This window comes from Pristiophorus japonicus, chromosome 10, assembly GCF_044704955.1.
Source record: "Pristiophorus japonicus isolate sPriJap1 chromosome 10, sPriJap1.hap1, whole genome shotgun sequence".
Lineage (NCBI taxonomy): Eukaryota > Metazoa > Chordata > Chondrichthyes > Pristiophoridae > Pristiophorus > Pristiophorus japonicus.
Window position 1 is genome coordinate 96,496,765 of NC_091986.1, and position 27,274 is coordinate 96,524,038.

Below are 27,274 nucleotides of genomic sequence, written 5' to 3' on the forward strand. Positions count from 1 at the left end.
CAACTAAAACAGAGCATCCTCACGGCCAGGCACAGATTCTACACTGACTGCAGACCTGAGGGCCGGGAGATTGCAAAATATGCAGCCGACCTCAGGAGATTTGCGGCACCGTGTGATTTCGGCACGCACCTCAACGAAGCATTCCGAGACATCTTCGTTATGGGAATTGACCATGAGGACCTCCTTCAGAAGCTATTATCTGCCGACACCACAGTCAACCTGCAGAAAGCCATCAGCATCAGTCAGGCATTCATGACCTCAACCTGCAGTACCAAGCAAATTATTCATCCTGTGGACTGAAACACAGAATGGTGCCTTTCACAGGCAAGACTGTAGAATGTGGCGCTGCCCAGGGCAGAGAGACCAGACCTCAGGGTTCGAGAACTCAGAGTCCGCCGAGGGGTGCTAATTGAGTAGCACCATGCTGACTTTGTGGAGGAAACCATAGAGCTCACCAGTGTCGGTTTGCTGAGTACACATGCAAAGCCTGTAACACGAAGGGCCACCTCCAGCGTATGTGTAAAAGAAATATGACTCACCATCGAGCAGAGGGGTTGATAGATGACTTTGAACCCAGCGGGGAGTATGATAATTTGGCCAGAGAGGCAGCTCAGCCCCAAGGAGAAGTGTACGGAGTGTATATCGGCATCACCGATTGTCCTCCAGTGAAGATGGAAGTTGAGATAAACGGCGTTCCAGTCTTCATGGAAGTGGACACGAGAGCAAGCCAGTCAGTGATGAGCCAGGATGCCTTTGAGAGGCTATGGAATGAAAAACGACCCAATTGGTTCCAGTACAGGAAAAGTTGCACACCTACACCAAGGAGCTGATCCCAGTCCTTGGTAGTGTGGATGTAAGTGTAATCCATAATGGTGTGGTGCACAAGTTATCTCTGTGGATTGTTGCAGGTGATGGTCTAACGCTACTCGGAAGAAGGTGGATGGGGAAGATCCAGTGGAAATGGGAAGACCTCTTCACTCCAGCAATCCATGTCCCCCGTGCTCAGAGGCAGAGCAACACCTCACCTTCATTTGGGCCAGGCACCAGAGAACAGACCAGTGCAGCACCTGAGGCACAGACAGTCCATCACGACTGCGTGGCAATGATCCGACCTAAAAGTACCTTCCCGGCTCCAGTGGCAGGACTCCTGGGGAGGGAGATCGAATTCACAGGCACTCTTCCAGCTTTTGTGGCAGAATCGCGGGAGAGAAGGATCAAGGCAGTCGACCTCAAGGTCAGAGGCAAGATGGCGTCCCTGCTGCAGCGAGATGCAGCGTGGCTGAAAAAAAAGATGGCCGCGGCCACATCACGAGATGCAACACTGAAGCACCAACACGTAGTGTCCAACAAAGGGTTTGATTGGGGTAAAACCAGCAGGTTCTCTTAAAGGAGACCTGCAACCAACTGAACTTAAAGAGACACTGCATGCATGACAATCAATGTAATGAACCGATTAAGATTGTGAACAAAATGTTGTTGTGAGATGTCAGGAATGGAGTGCCCCAAAAGTAGCAAGCGAGCAAATTCAGGAGGGTAAAGGCGCTGATCCTGATGCCTTGCCCCAGGTGTCCCCACAAGTTATAGGCCAGTGACCTCAGGAGGGTGAAGGCACTGATCCTGATACCCTGCCCCAGGTCTATCCCACGCTGAAAGCACCCGGTGGCACTATTCGCCACGGACCTGGAAACAAAAACGGCACCAATACGTGCAGTCAGCTACCGTTGTTCACTACCCGGGTGGAGAAGGCACAGCCCCCAGACCAGTCGCTACTTCGGCCATTTCTGGGAATGAAAGGTCAGAACCAACGAGTTCCCCAAACGGGACCTGGAACAGCCAGGTTCCCAACACCGTTAGGGAGCAGGCAGAAGATTCTGCAGCCCTCAAAAAAGGACAGGGAGGCCACACACATTTGTGGCTCTGCCCACCACTAGGCAACGGCAAAGGCCCTGAGTCCTGGCAAGATGAGTGAACCAAGCCCACCCCACTAGCAGGGGGTGCAGCACCGCCATCAGACAACCAGGACCTCGTCCGGTTGCTCTGTCGCTCCCACTCCCTGGTTCTCGAGCTTGGATTTATTAATCAGGGTGTGATAAAGTGCAGCAAGACAACTGTTTTGTACAAAGAAGGTATGGGTTTTATTCATGAAAGCAAATAACACAAATACACTCCAGTAAAACTGTAAAATGTTTCAAAAAGGTTCTAAACAATGGGGATTACTATATTACAGGTAATGAACACAACAGATATACCTCCCACCTCCTACTTACTCTCTAGCTAAGTTAGACTCTAGAGCAACAGGGATAATGCTCACCAATCCTTCCTTTGACAGTTAGGGCTGTTTTGCGGTTTCGGAATTCTTTTGTTATAGCCGATTTGCTTTGCCGTACCCCGGACGTGGTAGAAGACCTCTGCTGTGTATTGAAGCCAGTTGGGATGAGTTCTTTTCTCCAATGTCATGATGTTTCTTACTGTGGTTTCTTGCCGTGTGCTCTTGGTCTTGTTGTTCCGAAGTGCTGGTCAGAATATTTCTTTCTGTGATGGTCAGAATAGAGAATAGTTCTCTTGGCACGATAGGCCCCCAATTATACTCTGAGTGGCTCCTTAATCTTTGCGCCAAATCTAATATTTACTTTGTTTAAGTTTTGCAGCCCAGCTAACGGAAACTTGATTAAGTGTTTTTAATCTGGCATTGATAGACTTTTCTGAGCTGACGAGCTCTGGTCAATCCTTTGGTTTCGAGTCGCAATTGTTAAAGTTAGTTTCTGGTGTCGAGTTGTCTGCCTGGGTCCCAGCTTTCTATGCAGGCCAGAAAGGTGATTAGCATTATGCATGTGTTGGATGTGTTTTTGTGCTTGGATTGAAACTGTACATCCTTGGATCGATTGTTGAAATGTAAATGTCTTCTAGGGGCAGGTTTCGAGGGTAAACAGTTCCCCAGACATTTTGATTAACTCAAGTGTCCTCAGACAGCTTGGTTAGCTCCAATATCCAAACTGGCTTTTCAGAGTTTGAATCTGATACGTCCTTACTATACAGTATAAATGCACACGAGGCCTATGCTTGAGAGATGGTCAGTCTGTGACCTGTCCTTTATCCCTTAGCACTCAAAGTGATGAAGGTGGGTGGAGCTTCCCCTTTTGTACCTGAAGGCCCAGGTTAGGAGTGTCTCTCACCTAGTGGTCATTGTTCTCACAGTGTACAACTTAGGTCAGATTATATATGGGTTACAATGCTGGTTGAATACATGACAGAACCCACCCCTTTTCTTGCAGCCCTTGTCTCACAGACCCAATATTCATCTTTTAAAAATCCTAAACTTGGTTAAAACTCTTAGATTTCTTCCATAAGCATTTTAGGATTCCAAATTTTCTGCTTAATAGTCCCAAATCAAATTTCCTTTTCAATGAGTTCAAACACTGGGGGGTTTCCACAAATTTTGGAATCTTGCAGCATCCTCGCATACCTGCACTGCTACCTCAGTACTGACCATGACTGAACTATAAATGCAATCTACCCAATCCTGGCGCACGACCATAAAACGTAATGAATGTAAGTCACTGAACCAAGGTGTCACGATACAAACTGTATTTTTTTTCCTTTCTTTGTACTTGCGCTGTGCCTGATCCTGTATGTTAAAGTAATGGGCCAGCTGCATGATCTCGCTATGGGGGGCGGGGGGGGGGGGGGGCGAGGGCGAGTGGGTAAATGGATGTGTGTAGCCATGGATACACACATGGATCACACCCAGAACACTCTGGAACCTCCATTGCATCATCAAACCATCCAAACTGGTAACCACTACCAACATTGTGGCAAAAGGACTTGGGGGTTAACAGAGAGAGAGCCAAGCCAAAGCACAGGCAAGTTGCAAGGGCTATTGCCACTTCAGTCTGGGGAGTGCTAAGCCAGAGCACATAGTACAAAGGTAATTGGCACAAAGGACTTGGGGGGGGGGGGGGTGGAGTAATGTTATATATGCAGACTATAGATATACTCTCTGTGTAGTCACTGTATAGTTGCATAAGATGGAGACTTTTTTACCTGATGTACTATCAATAAGATTTACACTGTGTATATACTATGCTGGCACCACTAGAGGGTGCAACTGGTGGAGACCGGGGTTTCCTGCCCTGGTGGCAGGGGCCGTATAAAATGGTAGCCACCATGCGGCTGCTTCATTCTGGAGTTATGAATAAAGGACCAAGGTCAGTACAGTTTGAATACAACACATTGTCTCGTGGAGTCATTCATAAGCACATCACAGACATAACAACTTTCTACAACTTACCTAAAAGTGACAAACGTATCCATTCTGTCTGCCAACAACTGAACCTGCATCATGCAGCTGTGTTGGAAGGATTTGCTGTATCGGTGTGACAAAGTTTCAGATATAAACTGTATCTTGAGTATGTGTTATGCTGTGGTTTGAAAAATAAAATAGACTAGTAACCTCACCAAAAATCAAAATGGTGATTTGAGATCACATAGTGATTTGTGTTATAATAAAGTACAGCATGGGAAGTTTCGAAGGTATGTTTGAATCGGCTTTATAGCAAGGTGACATGTAGCAGAATTAATGTTTTGTATTTCAAATATTTCTTCCAGCTCGAATGAAATGGCTTCCGTCTGATCCCCAACTTATATCAGAAGGCCTCTATGCAATAGCAGTTGTGATGAGCTTCTCCAGAATTGCATATATTCTTCCAGCTAATGAAAGTTTTGGGCCTTTACAAATATCCCTAGGAAGAACCGTGAAAGACATATTCAAATTCATGGTCATATTCATCATGGTTTTTGTGGCCTTCATGATTGGAATGTTTAACCTTTATTCACACTACCTTGGAGCAAAACAGAACAATGCATTTACAACGTAAGTACTGGCATAGGTTTCTGTGCTTTTAATGAACTGTTTGCATCTTGGTATTTTTAAACCTTTTAGATAATGAGTAAGATTATCAAGTAACCTATAAGTCTATTAAAACTCCACACCTTTAAAAATGTTGCTTATAAGTTTGGCCAGTTAGAACTCTGATTTAATGACCTGGATTAGTATTTGTATTTGCATCTCTGCTCTATATATATATATATATATATATATATATATATATAATTATTTTCTTTAAGCAAGTTTAATTCACATTGATAAGAAATAATAACTTGTATTGTCTCAGAGCCCAAAGAAGATACACAATTTTTCTCCAAAGAGGATTGTAGAAATGACTGGCGCTGGCTATTGAAGCATTAAACTTTATGGTGACTTTCCTATTTAACCATTTTTTCTTAAAGCTCCAGACCATATAATTTGTAAAGCTAAATGGAATCATGTGGCTCTCTGTGGTTCAATAGCTTGGAGACACTCTGTCTACACTCACACATGAAAGATCGTCATTTCAGTGAGGTATTCCATAGTTGCCTACATCCATGGAAACACCCCATGGCCAAGACTCAGTACCTTGAAGAGGGATGGGGAGAAAATTGGAAGAAAATTGAGTCATTTGATCCTGTTAGCCATGGTTACATGAATATTTCACATTGTTGTGCTACATTGAACAGCACAATCCTGACATTGTACTTCCTAAGTAAATATTTTAAATTTACGTATATTTTGTACAATATGTGTCATGTTGTGTATTACTCCTGCATACCACTGATCTAAGCTGGCTAAACAAGATTATATTTGAGTTGAAGGCAGCTGTGCTGGTGATCGAAAAGTTGGTTTTAAGGCTGGAAATTGCTGTTTTTTTGTATTTTAAAGCATTAACTGATCATAGCTCAAGCTTTTCCACCAAAAGTAAGTCTACCCTTGAAACCACAATTTTAGTGTTTTCCTAACTTCCTAACTCATGCCAAAATGACCACACAGCAGGCCAACCAATGGATTAACAGGATAACTTGTTAGAACCAGCACCTTTTAACAGTACTAACCAGCAATTTAAACCATCAAATTTGCATCTGGGAGGCCAGGCCAGCTGGTGCATCAGAATGGAGAAAATCTCACAGAAGGGAAATGCTATCTCCAGAATTCACGGGAGCCAGCAGGATATGAGAGAATATTTTGAAACTCAAGAATTCTATGAAGGTAAGTCACCTTTATTAATGTATCTAATAAGCACCTGGTATAAGTAGCTCTTCCAAACTTCTCAACTTTTCCTGCTTCCCCATGCAAACCATTTTGAAGATGTTAAGCAGTGCAGTACAGCCTAGTAAGAATCAGGCGGATTATGTTTGCAAAAAGTACAATTTATGAATGCTTTAGCTAATCTATACGCACAGTGCCAGTTCTTAAACAGGGTACAACAACAACAACTTACCTTTATATAGTGCCTTTAACATAGTAAAACATCCCAAGTTGCTTCACAGGAGCGTTATCAAACAAAATTTGATACCGAGCTATATAAAGAGATATTAGGACAGATGGCCAAAAGCTTTATCAAAGAGTGTTTTAAGGAGTATCTTAAAGGAGGAGAGAGAGGTGGAGAGGTTCAGGGAGGGAATTCCAAAATTTAGGGCCTAGACTACCAATGGTGGGGCGATGGAAATCGTGGATGTGGAAGAAACAAGGTTTGGCGAGCTGGAGGAAATTACAGAGATAGGGAGGGATGAAGCCATGGAGGGATTTGAACACAAGGGTGATCATTTTAAATTCGAGGGATTGACATACAATTATTACTAGTAGGTCAGCTTAGCAGGGTGATGCCAGTTAAATGGATACATGTAGTGTGCCACTGAAAATGTACAGCTTATGAAATTGTTAAGGTTTATCCACTTTCTGTATTTCAATATTATTCTTTAACTTGCAGGATGAGATGGTCTTTAATCAGTGGGAGCAGTGCTACACTGGTGGAAGAAGAAAACAATCTCTTGACCAATTTAATGAAACCATCCTGGAGGTTATTGGGAGTGGAGGACAGCAAAGCTGGGAACTCCTCCATGCTCTATTTGGTACAATAATATTCATGTCGTATAACGTTTTCCTATCGAGTTACAGTCACACAGGCACTCACTCAACTTGATTAGCATCATCAAGAGTGTCACACAATGAAAATAGTATTTGGTGTGGTGAGCATTTTCACATTTTGTCCTTTTGTCTTTTCCTAGGAACGAAGGAATGGAAAGGAGTGAAGGTATAACCGGTGTCACTGTGGAATTGCACACCCATGTGGTACAATAACCATCTTTTCCAAGCACCAGCATACCTACATAGAGCCTGGATGCCCTAAATAGAGAGTTTGAGAAAAGTGTGGCATGAGTCAAACTGCACAAGTGAGCAGAAAGATGTATGGTGCAAAATTACATACCGCCCCGTTTGCGGGCAGTAACATCCGGGGGGCGGGGGTTCCTGTGCCAGGTGTGGACATCCCGCCGCATGAATTATTTTCGGGTTACTGTCCCTGAGAGCAAGTGGAGCCCTAAATATCGTGCTCCACTTGCTCTGTGGGATGTGGGCAGGGCGGAAGGACTCCGCAAAGGGTGCAGCGCTACGCGGTGGGACGTGTAGCACTGCCGCCTAGACGGTGCCCTCCCGTTCATTAAAGGGGAGGGCCAAGCTGCCGACTCTGTGTGTGGGAAGCGGGGTCATCCATGGACCACCAGGGAGGAGGGGTGCCAGGCTGCAAGATCATGTGATCCATCAGCAAGTAGGCTGCCTTTTCTTTTCAATTCCCCATCTCCCCTTTAATTTTCACCCCGCCCAGCGCAGCTTCAGGGAGCGCGACTGCATTTTTGCCCTGGGGCGAAAACGGGCCACTATTCATGGTGGCGACGTTGTCATCGCCTGCCGAGCGGCACGGGTCGCTGCCTGTTGCCACGGGGCGCTACCGGTTACTGCCACGGCTAAATTTCCGCAGGATTTTGTGGGAGTCGTTAACGACACTGCACCCGGGCGAAAAGTCATTGCACCCCGTTAGCGAACCCGGCGTTCCTGGCCCTGCTGCAGTGCCATGGGATTCAGGTCACACAGGACCTGGTTACAAACAGAGATGGGTGTCTGAGCAGGATTTCCGACATTAGTTCCTTGTGTCTCTGTAAAACAAGATCTTAGGAAGAATACAAAGGTGTTCACTTCCAGGATCTGTACCGCAATGGATGAATGGTTGTCAGCACTGCAGTCTGCCATGGAGTGCATTACAACTTCAATGGCATTTGCAGTGAAGCAATCACTAATGCAAGCAGAAGGCACAGTGTGATTATATCTCATGAATACATACACACTTACTTTCGAGACCATGAGCTCCAACGCAAGCATGCTGTCTTAAAGAGCATATACAGAAATCTAAGGCAGAGATTCACAGACCTCACAACTGCTCTGAGTTTTACTCTAAGACACATTGTAACATGTTGAGGGAGTGCCCAGCAGCAGTGGCATGTGTGTAACAGGCACTGATCTGGCAGTTGGCTCTCAGGTTTGCACCACATCTAGGCCATCACCTATCCTTGTGCAAGTGCCAGTCAACATTCCAAAATCCAAGCAGCCAGAACAGTACCAGACATGGCTGACTCCGATGTGCAGCCATGAAAATGCACACCTCGTGCTGCCAGAATTCCAGCAGGTTGGCAATGAAATTTTAAGGACAGCTTGCACACCAGTATAATCCCTGAGAAGAAGTAGCAGTTGAAGGGTGAAAAGGAAGCATTGTTGCAATTCATACTGTCAATATTCACAGAACTCACAATGTTTGAAACAGATACCTGCACATAATTTGAACATTGTGCTGAGTATTTATGGAACATTGGTTACAATAATGCATAACCGCAGGAAAAGATGAGAATAAATTGTATTGAAGAAGCATGTAGGAGAAGGGGGTTTGGATATGGTTATTTGGCATACATTTTGCAAGTTAAAGAAATTGAACTGTTCAAGCACTTATTGGAAGATGTTGTCTTGGATTAGTGCCTAATGCACCAGTCTTCTTTACTGTAGCAGCTAATTTCTCATTGTCATTGCTGCCCTCTTGTTCTGTCATGGTTTGGGGATTCTGCTCTTCCTCCTTCAAGCTGGGGCCTGTTTGCAGACTGAAGTGATGCAGCAGACTATCCTTGAGATTCTGGTGGGAGTGTACTGTCAGTCTCTCTGATACCCTCTGATCTATTGAGAGCTGAAGCGTTACTTCAAGATCACAATGCTGAATGTGATCATTATTCTTGCTGTAGCAGGAACCTGTTGCACCTGTGCCCTGCTTCTTTCAGTGGTTCATGGAAGAGTGTCACGAGCCATGGCTACAGAGGAAATCCTTGATCTCTGAGCCAATCTTCTACTCTCCTTGCCCCTTCCAATTAGGATAACACAGATGATTGTCCTAACATGAAGGCAGTATGGGAGTCCGTATGGAAGCAAATATTCATCTGCATGATTCTGTGCTGGTGGTCACATTGATGGAATAAAACAACAACAAAAACAATATTGCACATAGCATTGTGTACAAGGACCCTAATCCCAATATAAGAACATAAGAACATAAGAATTAGGAACAGGAGTAGGCCATCTAGCCCCTCGAGCCTGCTCCGCCACTGGCTGATCTGGCCGTGGACTCAGCTCCACTTACCCGCATGCTCCCCATAACCCTTAATTCCCTTATTGGTTAAAAATCTATCTATCTGTGATTTGAATACATTCAATGAGCTAGCCTCAACTGCTTCCTTGGGCAGAGAATTCCACAGATTCACAACCCTCTGGGAGAAGAAATTCCTTCTCAACTCCGTTTTAAATTGGCTCCCCTGTATTTTGAGGCTGTGCCCCCTAGTTCTAGTCTCCCCGACCAGTGGAAACAACCTCTCTGCCGCTATCTTGTCTATCTCTTTCATTATTTTAAATGTTTCTATAAGATCACCCCTCATCCTTCTGAACTCCGAGTAAAGACCCAGTCTACTCAATCTATCATCATAAAGTAATCCCCTCATCTCCGGAATCAGCCTAGTGAATCGTCTCTGTACCCCCTCCAAAGCTAGTATATCCTTCCTTAAATAAGGTGACCAAAACTGCACGCAGTACTCCAGGTATGGCCTCACCAATACCCTGTACAGTTACAGCAGGACCTCCCTGCTTTTGTACTCTATCCCTCTCGCAATGAAGGCCAACATTCCATTCGCCTTCCTGATTACCAGCTGCGCCTGCAAACTAACTTTTTGGGATTCATGCACAAGGACCCCCAGGTCCCTCTGCACCGCAGCATGTTGTAATTTCTCCCCATTCAAATAATATTCCCTTTTACTGTTTTTTTTCCCAAGGTGGATGACCTCACATTTTCCGACATTGTATTCCATCTGCCAAATCTTAGCCCATTCGCTTAACCTATCTAAATCTCTTTGCAGCCTCTCTGTGTCCTCTACACAACCCGCTTTCCCACTAATCTTTGTGTCATCTGCAAATTTTGTTACACTACACTCTGTCCCCTCTTCCAGATCATCTATGTATATTGTAAACAGTTGTGGTCCCAGCACTGATCCCTGTGGCACACCACTAACCACCGATTTCCAACCTGAAAACGACCCATTTAACCCGACTCTCTGCTTTCTGTTGGCTAGCCAATTCTCTATCCATGCTAATACATTTCCTCTGACTCCGTGTACCTTTATCTTCTGCAGTAACCTTTTGTGTGGCACCTTATCGAATGTCTTTTGAAAATCCAAATACACCACATCCATCGGTACACCTCTATCCACCATGCTCGTTATATCCTCAAAGAATTCCAGTAAGTTTGTTAAACATGATTTCCCCTTCATGAATCCATGTTGCGTCTGCTTGATTGCACTATTCCTATCTAGATGTCTCGCTATTTCTTCCTTAATGATAGCTTCAAGCATTTTCCCCACTACAGATGTTAAACTAACTGGCCTATAATTACCTGCCTTTTGTCTGCCCCCTTTTTTAAACAGAGGCGTTGCATTAGCTGATTTCCAATCCGATGGTACCTCCCCAGAGTCCAGAGAATTTTGGTAGATTATAACCAATGCATCTGCTATAACTTCCACCATTTCTTTTAATACCCTGGGATGCATTTCATCAGGACCAGGGGACTTGTCTACCTTGAGTCCCATTAGCCTGTCCAGCACTACCTCCCTAGTGATAGTGATTGTCTCAAGGTCCTCCCTTCCCACATTCCCGTGACCAGCAATTTTTGGCATGGTTTTTGTGTCTTCCACTGTGAAGACGGAAGCAAAATAATTGTTTAAAGTCTCAGCCATTTCCACATTTCCCATTATTAAATCCCCATTCTCATCTTCTAAGGGACCAACATTTACTTTAGTCACTCTTTTCCGTTTTATATATCGGTAAAAGCTTTTACTATCTGTTTTTATGTTTTGCGCAAGTTTACTTTCGTAATCTATCTTTCCTTTCTTTATTGCTTTCTTAGTCATTCTTTGCGTACAATGAATGAACTGCTGCATTTTTGGAAAGCCAGCTAATCTGGAGAATTGTGCTGTCTTATTGTGCTGGTATTGCTGGTCAGTTGAAAAAGTAATAACGTAGTTGACGTTGCTGGATAATGCGTCACCTTCTTGATACTCTTGTGGACAGCAAACTGACAGCATTCCCTATGATATCAGTGCTAGTCAGACCCTCACACTTAAAAATTGAGAGCCATGGTGAGATCGACAAATACCTACAGTGCCATGTGAATGGTTGGTCATGTCCGGAGGTTTTCTTTGAAATGGCATAGCTCTGTCACAGCCTCCAAAAATGCCTCTACTGAGCCAAGATGTTTGCACTCTTGCCTCTGAGTCAGAAAGTCCCACTCCAGAGATTTGAACACATAATCTAGACTGACACTTCAGTGCAGTACTGAAGGAGTGCTGTACTGTTAGAGGTGCCATGTTTTGGATGAGTAGCTAAAACTATGCCCTGTCTGCCCTCTCAGGTCGACATAAAATATCCCATTGTACTATTCAAAGAAGAACAGATATTTCGCTCAGTGTCCTGGCCAACATTTATTTCTCAACCAGCAGATTACCTGGTTGTTTATCTTGTTTTGGTTTGTGGAATCTTTCTGTGCACAAATTGACTGCTGTATTTTGCAACATTACAACAGTGGCTGCATTTCAAAAGTATTGCATTGGCTCTTGGGGACGTCCAGAGCAACTTGATTTTTCTGGAGTAGCTTAATTTTGCACATTCAATTTGCGCCAGTGTAAGTGAGTTAGTTTCAATTTTTTTAGTTTAGTTTAGTTTTTCTCAAAAGGGGGCGTTACCAGCCACCTACACCAGTTTTGGCCATTTAGGCCACTTTGGCCAGCTAATAGTTACTCTAGATCTACTTAGGCCAACGAATGTGGCCACTTTAGAAAACCCTTGCGGAGAGTTAATGAATCAGCGCAGGTAGGTACATCGGAGACCAGCAGAACTTAATGACTTGACTAAAAAATGGAATAGGATCAAACAGCTATACAGGACATCATATAACAAACTTCGCAAAGTTAATTTACTATACAACAGAAGGATTCATGGAAGCTTAAACTACAAAAATAAAAGAAGTAAAAGATAGTTGAATTGCCCTAATCTCACAACTAATTTAAACAACTATTTGTTTGCAATGATTATACTGGGCCAAAATTGAGCCCATATTATCTAAATAAAGTCGACTTCAATAAATAAGGTATTCTCTCAATGTTCCTTCGTCACTTATGTTCTTATGTCACAATAGCCCTGCCCGTCCGCTCCTGGTCCAGGCCGGGTGCCCGATCGATGTGATTTCTGGATGATTAAAGCTGCAAATCAAATACCGCTACTCACAGCAACTTTTTTCGGTATCGGCTCCCACGCTGCAGCAACACACTGAGAGGCTGGGGATTCCAGTAGCCGGTATGATGATGATGATGATGATTGGGTCCCACGCTACAGCAACACACTGAGAGGCTGAGGGCGAGGAGCTACTGCGCATGCGCGCACACTCCACTGTGCATGTGCAGACGTCCCGGCACTGATTTCAGCGCGAGATGCTGGCTCAGCCCCCAACTCAACTGGATACACTGCGCGAAGATCCGGGAGAGGCCGGACAGTGGTCAAAGTAGGGAGCGATTTTTTCAGAGCATTTTTCAACACAGAAAAGCGGCGCATCTCCGGTGAGTGCACCGAAAAAAGGGGTGGGCCAATTTTGAGCCCAATGTCACAGCCTCCTAAGGCACTATTCTTTAGTCACTCTGAGGCAGGTGTGTCTGGAATATTAGACCCAATATATTGGGTAGTGGTGGTGCCTCAGGGTGTACCTTATGGGTAACCCCTTACTCCTCTTGCTGATATCTCTTGGCCAATTGCAATATTAGCGGAGCACTGATCTAATGCCCCCTCTAGATAAAATATTTAGCAGTCCAGTTAGTTAGCACATCACCTGTCATTACGACATTTTAAGTCGGTTCACGGACTCCCAGGCCGCCTGTAATTTCTGCAGTCTAGAGGAATCCGCGTTCCATGTGTACATTGTATGTGTGAGGTTGCAGCCCCTCTCCAATATATGAAGGGGCTGCTCCTCAAGTTCTGGTTGCACTTCAGTCCCACACTCCTGGTCTTTGGGCATCCTGTGCAGAGGGGAGCGGGCAGTTCGGGAAAACCTCCTCAGAGGACTGCTCCTGGGCATGGCCAAGGTGGCCATCAACCAATCCAGGCAGCGGGCGGTCGAGGGGGTCATTCAGCCCGACTGCCTGCCTCTCTTCCGCAGTTACATCCGAGCCAGGGTGTCCCTAGAGATGGAGCACGTGGTGTCCACCGGTATGCTCACGGCCTTCCGTGAGAGGTGGGCACCAGAGGGACTGGAGTGCATCATCACCCCTGGCAACCAAATTTTAATTTGAATTAAGTTTACTGCCAAAAGTTAATTTGTTTATTGTGTCAAGTTTAGTGCCCCCCTTTAATAAGGGAGCACTTGTATTAATGTTGCAACAAAATAGTTGAGACGTTTCTTCATCATCATAGGCAGGCCCTCAGAATTGAGGAAGACTTGCTTCCACTCTTAGCATGAGTTCTTAGATGGCTGTACAGTCTAATACGAGAACCACAGTCTTTGTCACAGGTGGGACAGACAACGACTGAAGGGAAGGGTGGGTGGGGAGCTTGGTTTGCCGCACGCTCCTTCCGCTGCCTGCGCTTGATTTCGGCATGCTCTCGGCAACGATACACGAGGAGCTCAGTGCCCGCTTGGATGCACTTCCTCCACTTAGGGCGGTCTTTGGCCATGGACTCCCAGATGACAGTGGGATGTCGTACTTTATCAGGGAGTGTCCTTGTAACGTTTTCGCTGCCTACCTTTGGCTCGTGGACGAGTTCCGAGTAAAGCGCTTGCTTAGGGAGTCTCGTGTCTGGCATGCGAACTATGTGGCCTGCCCTGCGGAGCTGATCAAGTGTGGTCAGTGCTTCAATGCTGGGGATGTTGGCCTGGTCGAGGACGCTAATGTTGGTGCGTCTGTCCTTCCCAAGGATTTGTAGGATCTTGCGGTGACATCGTTGGTGGTATTTCTCCAGCGACTTGAGGTGTCTACTGTACATGGTCCACGTCTCTGAGCCATACAGGAGGGCGGGTATTATTACAGCTCTGTAGACCATGAGATTGGTGACAGTTTTAAGAGCCTGGTCTTCAAACACTCTTTTCCTCAGGCAGCCAAAGGCTGCACTATTGCACTGGAGGCGGTGTTGGATCTTGTCAATGCCTGCTCTTGTTGATAGGAGGCTTCCGAGATAAGGAAAGTGGTCCACGTTATCCAGTGCGGTGCCATAGATCTTGATGTCTGGGGGGCAGTGCTGTGTGGCGAGGACAGGCTGGTGGAGGACCTTTGTCTTACTGATGTTTAGCATAAGGGCCATGCTTTTGTATGCCTCGGTAAATACGTCGACTATATCCTAGAGTTCAGCCTCTGTGTGTGCACAGATGCAGGCGTCGTCCGCGTACTGTAGCTCGACGACAGAGGTTGGGGTGGTCTTGGACCTGGCCTGGAGATGGCGAAGGTTGAACATCTTCCCACTGGTTCTGTAGTTTAGTTCCACTCCAGCGGGGAGCTTGTCAACTGTGAGGTGGAGCATGACAGCGAGGAAGATTGAGAAGAGGGTTGGTGCCCTGCTTGGTCCGGACGTGGATTGGGTCTGTGATGGATCCGTTGGTAAGGATAACAGCCTGCATGTCGTCGTGGAGCAGGCGGAGGATGGTGACGAACCTTTGGGGGCATTTGAAACGGAGGAGGACGCTCCAAAGACCCTTGTGGTTGACAGTGTCAAAGGCTTTTGTAAGGTCGAAGAAGGCCAAGTATAAGGGCAGGCGCTGTTCCTTGCATTTTTCCTGCAGCTGTCGCGCTGCAAAAATCATGTCTGTTGTGCCCCGGAGGGGACGAAATCTGCAGTGTGACTCCGGGAGGAGCTCCTTGGCCATGGGGAGAAGACAGTTGAGGCGAACTCTAGCGATGACTTTCCCAGTGGCAGATAGCAGGGAGATTCCTCTGTAGTTGCCGCAGTCGGACTTGTCCCCTTTTTTAAAGATGGTCATGATCTCTGCATCTCTAAGATCTCCCGGCATGCTCTCCTCCCTCCAGATGAGAGAGATGAGGTCATGTATTCGCGCCAGCAGTGCCGCTCCACCATACTTCAGTGCCTCATCAGGGATTCTATCCGCTCCCGTAGCCTTGTTGTTTTTTAGCTGTCTTATGGTTTTTTTCTACCTCATGCAGTGTTGGGGTCTCACTGAGGTGGTGGCGGGAAGCATGCTGCGGAATGGAGTCGAGAACACTCGAGTCACTTCTTCCACCAGGCCCTGACTGCCTGGATGTCCTTGATGAGTGTTTCCCTGTTCTTGGCCAGCAACGGGATGGGGCCTTGTGTGTTTTGACCATAGGTGGCTTTGACTGCGATGAAGAATCCTTGCACATCATGGCTGTCGGCCAGCTGCTGTATCTCCTGTGCTTTCTCCATCCACCACCTGTTCTTTAGGTCCTGTTTTTTTTGTTGGATCTTAGCATTTAGCCATCTGTAATGCTGCTTTGCTGCTCCCGAGTTGGGTTGTTGTTTCAGGCTCAGAAATGCCCTGCGTTTGCAATCTATTAGCTCTTGAATCTCATGATCATTCTCATCAAACCAGTCCTGATGTTTCCTGGTTGAGTGACCGACTGTCTCTTTGCAGGCACTGTTTATGGAGGTCTGGAGGGCAGACCAAGCGCTGTGGGCATTCTGCGTCTCGGGGTCATCAAGGCACGGCAGGTGAGCTGTGAGGCACTGACTGTAAAGGGCTCTCTTAGCTGGGTCCTTAAGTGCCCTGGTATTGACTTTTTTGCAACACTGCTTCTGCTGCCCCCTTTGCTTTGGAGTTGATGTCAATGATGGATCGGACTTGGCGGTGGTCCATCCAGCAGTCATCAGCTCCTGTCATGGCATGGTTGATGCGCATCTCCTTGCGATCTCTGGCTCAGACGATGACATAGTCGAGCAGGTACCAGTGCTTGGAGCAAGGATGTTGCCACGATGTCTTGTATTTGTCCCTCTGGCGGAACAAGGTGTTAGTGATGACAAGTTCATGCTCTAGACATTTTATCAGGAGTAGGGTACCGCTGGAGTTTGCTTTCTCTACCCCCTCTCTGCCAATCACATCTCCCTAGAGGTCTATGTCCTTGCCGACCCTGGCGTTGAAGTCGCCAACGAGGATCAGTTTGTCGCCCGCAGGGACGCAGGTCAAGGATTGTTTGAGGTTGAACTAAAAACCCTCTTTGGCCTCATCTATTGCATCGAGTGTTGGGGAGTAAGCCCCGATGACTGTGGTGCACTGGTTCCAGGAAAGGGTGAGTCAAAGCGTCATGAGGCATTCGCTAACCTAGCAGGGGGAGTCTTTGAGGCGGTCGACCAGCTCGTTTTTGATGACGAAATCGACTCCTTGGAGACAGCGTTCTGCCTCTGGTTTCCCTTTCCAGAAGAAGGTGTAACCTCCACCTTGTTCCTTAAGTTGGCCTTCCCCTGCCCATCGGGTCTTGCTTAGGGCGGCGATGTTGATATCAAAGTGTCTAAGTTCCCAAGCAACTATGGCGATGTGGTGTTCCGATCTGTCACTGTTGGGGTTGTCCATGATGGTCCTGATGTTCCAGGTCCCAAAATTCATGTTAGAGGAGTGGAAGATGCCTGTGCGTGAGTTCTTTTAACGTGGGGTGGTCGTTGCACACCAGCTACCACATGGGCTTAGCTGAGCAAGATCTTGGTCCAGTGGTAAGGGGGTCCAAGACGACTGGAGACCAGGCACTGTTGTATAGGCCTAGTTGCCTATGCCGAGATGTTGGCCGCAGGCTCGGTGCTGGGTAGCACCCTTGATGGTAGGTGGTCCAAGGCTTGGTTGGGGCAGGCATTGCGGGGGGGGCAATGGTCCACTGGGGTTCAAAGTGGGGGGGCAGGGGGGTTACAGCCATTGTACTCACCACGTGCTGGAGAAGGAGAGGAGGCCAGGCTATCAGTGGGGAAGGAGAGGTCCAGATGGAGGGGGGGGGTGTGATGGAGGCCCAATAGCCAGGTCCAGCTGCCCAGTCACCGCAGGAGGTCCAGCCCGGAGGCCTAGGTCGCGGCGCCGCAGGAGGTCCAGCCCGGAAGCCCAGGTCATGCCGAGTTGTCCAGTCGCCGCAGGAGGCCCAAGTAGTCGCCGATGTGTGATGTGGCGGGAGGCCTGAGGTAGGCCCAAGCTTTTGGGATTCACAGGTTTGGGGTTAGAGTGGGGATTTAAGTGTTTAAGACCCCCTATTAGGGTCTATTAGGACTAGAGCTAGGGCTTGGGGATGTTTGGACAGTGGGAGGGGGGAGGTTGAGAGTGGAAAATTGCCGAGGAGCTGTTAGCAGTGGAGCTCCCCAGGGAGCTGCTACCCTGACGGCCATACATTACTGCTATTTAACCCATAAGTAAAATTAGCATTCGTCGTCATGTCAGCAGCAGTTCCCAGACTTTAACTTTCTATCATCGAAATACTGCCCACCGCTGCTTGTAGAAATGGCGTACAATCCAGGATAATTGTGCAATGCATATGAAATGCAGACATGTGTATTGCATTTGGAATTAATTTCAAACAACTATTCGCATCCCTGTTTATTTATTTTTAAAAATCAGTGATCTGTGCTTTATCGCAATGTGTAAATTATACGGTGATCAGCAAAACCTTTACACTCTACTTTGGGCACAATATAAAACGAGCTACCAATTAGCTATCGCCTATTTTGCAATATCGCCAAAGAACAATTTTGGCCCCTTTGGGTCTAAAAGTTCATCTGTTCTTTTTAGGGCAGTGCAATGGCACAATGCATTGAAACACCCAACACACCATACCAATGAGGGGTCAGATACTGAGGTCCGTTTTAACTTGTTTTGCTTGTAGCAGTATCAGCATCAAAATGGGGTCAGTAGCCTTATTGCTCCATTAAACCTGACTATGTGGCTGGCACTATTTTGAAATGGTGGTGGATTTGAGATGGATGCCCAAAGCATCTGCCTGTTTCAGGTGGTAGGACCATTTTAATATGTAAGTCAAAGTCCTAAGACCATTTCAGGTTGGAAAAGGTTGAATGTTCTCCCAACCCCCTCAATTACATTGATGGTGGCCAAAGCTTAATCCAGTGAACACCTTTCGGTATCCTACAGCTTGCTGATCCGATGTAAATTAAGCTGGTGCCTCAAAACCACGGCTGCCTCTTCTCCACAGGTACAGGCGACTGGCCAATGCACCCTGCTAATTTGTGGGCCAAAAGTCAAAATCGACCCCGCTGGTCCAATCCGCTAATCTGCTGAGTTCCTGATCTCATCTCTATTGAGAATGGTGGTGTGGGGGAGATCAGCATCTTCCCAGAATAGGAAAGGAATAGTGGGGAAATGGTTTGTCCCCAAGCTCCACTTGCTCTACTTCAAAGGTGCATTGGTGGAAGCAGGCTACCGATTCACCTTTCTTTCTATGGGTAATAGTTCGGGCATATGAGAGGAAATAGATAGAAAATAGAAGGATTTTATACCCTTACGCAAAAAGAAAAGGACAATTCTCTCCATGAATTGGTACAGTGGCAAGAAGATGAGTGAATGTGACCCACCTACTTCCATTTTCCTCTGAAATAGCCATGTTTTATTGATGGTACTCCAGAAAGGTTTTCAGAATATTTATACAATTACTGTTATAATTGTATGTTAGATGTTAGCCAAGACAAATGTATCTTGATGGATTTTGTGGCATGCAAAAAAACCTTCTGGAGCAGCTAATGATGTTGGAAAATGACAGCTTCACTTAAGTATGTCAAAACTTGGACTAAAATATCCATTACCTTAACCGTGACAAGGGGATTCCTGGTACAGTACATGTTGTACCCAGATGTAGCAACACATCTGTGTTCAAGATTAAGTGGCCAATATTTAATCATCTAACGCTTCTATTTTGTGTCCTATACAGACTCATCAATTTCTCATCATTATTAAGCAAAGACTGGTTGATTAACTTTGAGCAATTCCATTCATCCTTAATCTTTTCTGCCATCTTTAGATTAGTTAAAGGCTGAAGTCATTATTGATGAGTGCTGGATCATAATTGTGGTGTCCCTGCACCTTACTACAAAATCACACGATGCATGTACTGCAGACACAGTCACTACATGACCATGACCTTTATTCCCAGGACCAAAGAGTGCTGACCCTAGGTGGGACCTCCTCTTTTATAACTGGAAACCCAGGTGAGGAGTGTCTCCCACAAGTTCACCCCCTGTGGTCAGGGTGTATATTTCTAGGGTATAAGTAGAGTGTACAGGAGTGCATGAAGGTTGCAGTTACATGAAGGTTATCATTGCATGATGGTTACATACATGACATCACATCCCCCCTTACGTCTTTTTGTCAAAGGTTAAGTCTTTCAGGTGGTCGACGCTCTCTCGTGGAGCGCCGCAGTTGTGGCTCTGGTGGCTGAGCCTCGGCATGTGTCCCTGTCACCTGAGGTGATTCCGGCCTTTCCAGGCTGGCCGCAGGGACTGTGCATGCTATGGATTGTCCTCGTTGCTCGTCCACTGGCAGTGGTGTGGGTGACATCTCATGCTCTTCTTCAGGTTCCCCCGTGTCTATGCTGAACCTTTTCTGTACTTGGTCCAAATGTTTGCAGCATATTTGCCCATTGTTCAGTCTGACCACTATGACCCTATTCCCTTCTTTGCCAATTACTGTGCCCTCAAGCCACTTGGGTCCCAAAGCATGGTTAAGAACAAATACCGGGTCATCCATTTCTATACACCTCCCCCTTGAGTTTCGATCATGGAACTCGGTTTGGGACTGGCGCTTGCCCTCAAAAATGTCTGCCAGGGCTGGGTGAATGAGGGACAGCCACATCTTAAGCGTGCATTTCATGAGGAGTTCCGCTGGCGGGACTCCCGTGAGTGAGTGCGGGCGGGACCTGTAGGCCAGCAGGAGGCGCGATAGGCGATACTGAAGGGAGGGTCCTTGGATGCGTAGCATGCCCTGTTTTATGACTTGGACCACACGTTCTGCCTGGCCATTGGAAGCCGACTTGAACGGCGCTGTCCGAACGTGTTTGATACCATTGCCCGACATAAACTCCTGGAATTCATGGCTGATGAAACATGGGCCATTGTCACTGACCAGGATGTCTGGCAAGCCGTGGGTCGCGAAAACCATACGCAGACTCTCCACGGTGATGGATGCCGTGCATGAGTTTAATATGATGCACTCGATCCATTTCGAGTATGCATCGACAACGATCAGGAACATTTTCCCCATGAACAGGCCCGCATAGTCTACATGAATGTGTGACCATGGCCTGGTGGGCCAGGGCCATGGGCTGAGTGGGGCCTCCCTGGGGGCATTGTCCAGCTGGGCACATGTCATGCACCTGCGAACCCACTGTTCCAGGTCTGAATCAATCCCCAGCCACCAGACATGTGATCGGGCAATGGCCTTCATTAACACGATGCCAGGGTGCTCGCTGTGGAGTTCCCTGATGAATGCTTTCCTTCCTTTTTGGGGCATGACTACCCTGCTGCCCCATAGCAGGCAGTCGGCTTGGATGGAGAGCTCATTCATCCGTCTCTGAAACGGCCTGACCTCCTCAGGGCACGCCCCGTCTGCGGGCGCCCAATCCCCCGTCAGAACACATTTCTTTATCAAGGATAGGAGGAGGTCTCTGTTGGTCCAGAGTTTGATCTGACGGGCTGTGATGGGGGAGCCTGCAGTGTCAAAAGCCTCAATGGCCATGACCATCTCAGCGCTTTGCTCCGATGACTCCTCAGTGGTGGCCAGTGGGAACCTGCTGAGCGCGTCAGCGCAATTTTCGGTGCCTGGCCGGTGCCGTATGGTGTAATCATACGCAGCCAGCATGAGAGCCCATCGCTGTATGTGAGCTGACGCATTGGCATTGACAACATCCCTGTTGTCCGACAGCAAGGCTAACGGCCTGTGGTCCGTTTCTAGTTCGAACCGTCTACCGAAAAGGTACTGGTGCATCTTTTTCACACCGTAAACACAAGCGAGTGCTTCCTTTTCGACCATGCCGTATCCACGCTCTGCCTGGGAGAGTGACCTGGAGGCATAAGCCACTGGTTGAAATCGGCCGTCATCATTACCCTGCTGCAACACACACCCAACCCCGTAGGATGATGCATCGCATGTTAAAACCATTTTTTTACAGGGGTCATACAAAGTCAACAGTTTGTTAGAACACAGCAGGTTCCTCGCCTTATTCAAAGCCCATTCTTGACAGTCCCCCCAAAGCCATTCACAACCTTTATGCAGGAGCATGTGTAATGGCTCCAACAAGGTGCTTAAGTTCGGCAGAAAGTTCCCGAAATAGTTCAAAAGTCCCAGGAATGATCGCAACTCCAACGTGTTGCCGGGCCTGGGCGCCCGGCGGATCGCATCCGTTTTTGATTCAGTGGGCCGGGTCCCATCTGCGGCAACCCTCCTGCCCAAAAACTCGACCTCTGGGGCCAAAAACACACACTTAGCCTTTTTCAGCCGCAAGCCTACCCGGTCCAGTCAGCGTAGCACCTCCTCCAGGTTGTGGAGGTGTTCCTTGGTGTCTCGACCCTTTATAAGGATGTTGTCTTGGAATACGATTGATCCAGCAATGGATTTGAGCAAGCTTTCCATGTTCCGCTGAAAGAAAGCTGCCGCCGAACGAATGCCAAACGGACACCTGTTGTAGATAAATAATCCCTTGTGCGTCATGATGGTGGTCAGAAGCTTGGATTCTTCAGCCAGTTCCTGAGTCGTGTAGGCCGAAGTGAGGTCCAACTTCATGAACAGCTTGCCACCTACCAGTGTGGCAAAAAGGTCCTCCGCCCTCGGGAACGGGTATTGGTTGATAATGGCTTTGTAGTCGCCACAAATCCTGACCGAGCCATCTGCTTTAAGGACAGGAACGATGGGATTTGCCCAGTCACTGAATTCAACGGCCGAAATTATGCCCTCTCTGAGCAGCCTGTCCAATTCACTTTCAATTTTCTCACACATCACATACGGCACCGCTCTGGCTTTGTGGTGCACTGGTCTGGCGTTCGGAGTGATGCATATCGCTACTTTAATGCCCTTGAATGTTCCGACACTGGGTTGAAACAGTGACCCGAATTTCTGTAGGACCTGTGACCAAGAACTTCGCTCCACAGATGAAATGGCATGCACATCCCCCCATTTCCAATTCATCTCGGCTAGCCAACTCCTCCCCAAGAGCGCGGGGCCATTTCCCGGGACAATCCAGAGTGGCAGCCGGTTCTGTGATCCACCAAGTTTGCACTGCCTAGCACTGGGATGATCTCTTTAGTGCACGTCTGAAGCAGCATGTCAATGCGTTTCAGTTTGGGCCTGCTAGCTCTGTGGCCGTAGTCTCTCAAATTGTTGGGCGCTCATAAGTGACTGGCTAGCTCCTGTATCCAGCTCCATGTGCACCGGGATGCCTTTCAATAAAACTTTCATCATCATGGGTGGCATTTTAGTGTATGAGCTGTGGACGTCAGCCACATGAACCCGCTGAACTTCAGCATCCATGGCTTTTCCCCAGGCATCATCCTGCATTGCAGACCCCTCGTCTGGTTCCTCTGTCTCGCAGATTAGCCTCGCTACAGCCTTTTTGCACATCCTGGCCAAGTGTCCACTGACGTTACAAATCCTACAGGTATATTGCTGAAACCTGCAGCTTTTCGCAGTATGTCTACCCCCACACCTCCAGCATGAGCTGAGATTGTTGTTAACAAAAGGACTGTTACCAGGCATTCCTCTCTGATTGCCCATTTGGTTGTTTCTAAGCACTCTGATGGTGCGTGTTAATGGTCTCATCACGGGACGCATTGTTCCTTGAGATGGCGTGAATTGCCGACCCCCTTTCCATTGTCCCTGTTGCGGGCCCACCCTAGAGTCTATTGCTGCCTGGGTGGTTTCGAAATGTCCTTGCCTGCATGCGGGGTCCCGAGCCGCGTTCACCATGTTAACTCCCTGGTCCATCGCCATGTTGGGACCAGGGCTGCGCGCATAAATTAGCTTGGTCTCCTCTTCCCCTGCCATGAAGGTCTGAGCTTTCAACGCCGCCCTTTCTAAAGTCAAGCCTTTGGTCTCTGTGAGCTTCCTGAAAATCCCAGCATGATTAATGCCCTCAATGAAAAAATCCCTTAACATCTCCCCCCCTGCAGGCGTCGCTGAACTGTGGCCAAGCGCCACAGGTCCGCAACGAAGTCCGAGATGTTTTGCCCCTCCCGATGCCGGTGTGTGTAGAACCAGTGCCGGGCCATGTGTACACTACTCGCGGCTTGAGATGCTCACTGATCAGCTGGCTGAGCTCTTCAAAGGACTTGTCTGCTGGCTTTTCGGGTGCGAGAAGGTCTTTCATCAGCGCATATGTCTGTGGTCCGCAGCTGGTCAGTAGATGCGCCCTCCACTTGTCAGCCGCTGTCACTTCCAGCCAGTCCTTCCTGACAAAGCTCTGCTGGAGTCTCTGCACGAAGTCGTCCCAGTCCTCACCCACACAGTAATGTTCCTCTGTGCTACCGGTGGCCATCCTCATGGTTCAGTGTTTCCCGTTTCTCGTCACCAAATGTGGTGTCCCTGCACCTTACTACAAAATCACACGAGGCCTGCACTGCAGACACAGTCACTACATGACCATAACCTTTATTCCCAGGACCAAAGAGTGCTGACCCTGGATGGGACCTCCCCTTTTAAACCCAGGTGAGGAGTGTCTCCCACAAGTTCACCCCCTGTGGTAAGGGTGTGCATTTCTCGGGTATAAGTACAGTGTACAGGAGTTGTATGAAGGTTACAGTTACATGAAGGTTACCGTTGCATGATGGTTACATACATGACAATAATGGCCCAGAAATTCCTGTTTCTTCTTTCCGCAGGCGTTCGACTAAAAGTAAGAGAAAAGATGCGCACTTACCTTTTAGTCGAATGCCCAACAGAGATCCCGGACTCGAGGCCTCCTCTCCTTGTGCAACGGAGCGCATTCACATTGGGACGTCTGCAGGAGTCACGTGGGCCTGGACACCTAATCACGGGTAAGTATTTTCTCATTCATAGTAATAGGAGTTTCATAAATCCAAAACTCCTATTACTATGAATGAAAAACACCCCCAAACACTAAACACTACATAAAACATTCAAAAAAACACCTCACATAAATACACTATAGAAATTAAAGTTGATAGAAATGTTTTTTAAAGAAAAAAAATTGCCGATTTTAAAAAAAAGTTTGAATTATGGTTAAAAATAAATGTAAAGTAGTGGGCAGGGTTTTTTGAAAATACTATGTGTTTTTTAAATTTAATTATACTTTTCTATGTTTCTAAACTCTTACACCTGTAAAAGTAGGCTATGCGCCTGCTTTTATCAGGCGCAAAAGTTTTGAGGACATTTGCTCTGCAAGATATGCATAAATCTAGCAATCTTGCCTTGGCAAATGTTCTCTCTCCCGAGATATGGAGAATCTGTCAAGCCAGAAACTTGACAGATCGGAAAAGCCGGTTTTCAGCGCATGCGTATTGCATCCGTAGAAACTTCATACGGACCTGGGGGGAGCCGCGATTTCTGGGCCGTTACATTTGAATCTGTCAGGTGACAAACCTAGTGCTAAAATTGTAAGAAGCAGATAAATGCATCTTATGTTCACTATGTATCGTATTATTTGTTCATGTTAAAGACCAACCACCATTTGAGTTATATAATTGCCCAGGTAACAGGCTCATGTCTTAATGAGATAATAGTTTGGTGATATAACAAGGGTTAAAAAAGTTGACAAAGTAGTACAAAACATAAAAAAATCGCAGGACTGAATGGATGTGCTTTCTTCATCTCATTGTATGTAACTATGCAGTTAATTTTATTTCCATTAACGAGAGTCATTTTTGGAGTGGCATCACTACACCTAAAGCCTTGTTTCATTACACTTTACGAAGGTCTAACATCTCTCCTTCCACCAATATTTAGTTATTAAAACACTTTCTGCAGTCCTTCTGCATTCCACTTGATGATGGAAGCTACTTTGCTTGACAATCTTATCCTCGGCATTCTAACACCCTGTCGGCATAGCCATGTGACTGTGGGTTCAGGATATTTCCTGTTCTGTGTGAAGAAGTACTTCATGACATCACCCCTGAATGGTCTAGGTCTAATTTTAAGGTTGTATCTCTTTGTTCTGGACTTCCCCCATCAGAGGAAATGGTTTCTCTCTATCCATCCTGTCAAATCCTTTAAAGGAAAAGTTGAAAAAGTACAGATATAATAAAAGTCGAAGATATAAAGAAAAATAGCAAATTCTGTACATTTGAAATAAAAACAGAGATTGCTGGAAATAAATAGCATGTCATCAGCATCTGAAAAGAGAAAACATGGGTTTCAAATCAAAACCCTTCATTCGTAAAGGCAGTGAGCCAATAGGAGTGAAGAAAACAAAGAGGAAAAGGGGGAGCAACAGGTTAAAAAAAAATAACAGATCAAATACAAAGAGGCAACTTAATAGTTCCCCAAAAGTTTTTTTTTAAAGCTGGAAAAATGTGAAAAATGCTGGATGATATCAGAGCATCTCAGTTAGGCTGTGAAAAGATGTTAGAAAGGCCAGAGGGGAGGAAAACAACTCCAAATTAGAAGGCCGAAACATGTAATTTGAATGGGAGAGACTTCAAGGTAAAAGTTTCCCCATCCATATTTTCTCTCTTCAGATATTAAACTTAAAGCTGTGCATTAATGACAAGTAACAGACAGTTTTTACCTAAATAATATATCTGAACTATTACATACATCATTTGTATTTGAAATTTATAAGAAATTATGTGTTTTGAATTGATATGCAAAATGGATCCAGTTATGTTTTTTATTTCTCCTTGCTTTTCTTTCAGTGTTGAAGAAAGTTTTAAAACCTTGTTTTGGGCGATATTTGGATTATCAGAAGTCAAGTCTGTGGTCATTAATTATGGTCACAAATTTATTGAGAACATTGGCTACGTTTTGTATGGCGTTTACCATGTGACAATGGTCATTGTCCTTCTAAATATGCTGATTGCGATGATTAATAGCTCTTTTCAGGAGATTGAGGTGAAGTTATTTTTTTAAATGCTTTACATATACGGTTGTTAATGGTTAAAATAGGCCATTGTTGGATGCTGTAGTGAAAAATCTAAATGGCTCTGAACTTATGTTGTGGAATGCTAAGATTTAATATGCAAATTTTAATGCTGATGCTCACTCGTCAACCAGACACAGCTTTGAAGGGTTACCACAGGCACAGGCATGGGCTGAACAATCTCCTTCTGTACTGTAAATGATATGATTAGTATGCTTAATCAAAATTATTTTCCCTGCAATTTTACTAGTGGTGTTAGCCCATTTATTTTAATGTGTTAAGCAAGTTATTTCTTATCCCTTCAAAGTTTGCATTACTGAAATTTAAAACCTTGGTTTGTGACATTGTCTTCTCCCTCTCAGCCTAATTTCAAATGCAATCATATTATAGTCATTATTTGCAAAATGATCCCTTGCCATCAGATTGTTAACTAATTCTGGTTTGTTACTCATCACTAAATTCAGTATGGCCTGTTGGTTTGACGGTTCTGAAATAGATGGTTCTAGAAAGCAGACCTGAATATATTGTATAACTTCATTACCTTTACCACTTGAGCTGTTTTGCTTGTCCCAAAATATGTGAAAATTAAAATCTCCCATTATAACCACTTTGTTTTTGCTATATGCTTCTTTGATCCCCTCATTACGTCACTACTATCAGGTCTGCAGACAATTACCATCCTTTGCTGCTTTTTAACTCTAGCCATACTGTTTCCACTGCCTACTCACCCTTATTGAAATCCCTTCTTTCTACTGCA

At 46.2% G+C, this 27,274-nt stretch overlaps 1 protein-coding gene across 1 annotated transcript in view; it reads left to right on the forward strand.

The window, feature by feature from the left end:
- The window catches only part of LOC139274773 (short transient receptor potential channel 6-like), a 277,996-nt gene that overhangs the window by 176,079 nt on the left and 74,643 nt on the right, over positions 1-27,274 (forward strand). The window contains exons 7-8 of the mRNA XM_070891460.1: positions 4,606-4,870; positions 26,294-26,489. Of these exons, the coding sequence (XP_070747561.1) occupies positions 4,606-4,870; positions 26,294-26,489 (461 nt within the window). The remainder of the gene's footprint in view (positions 1-4,605; positions 4,871-26,293; positions 26,490-27,274) is intronic.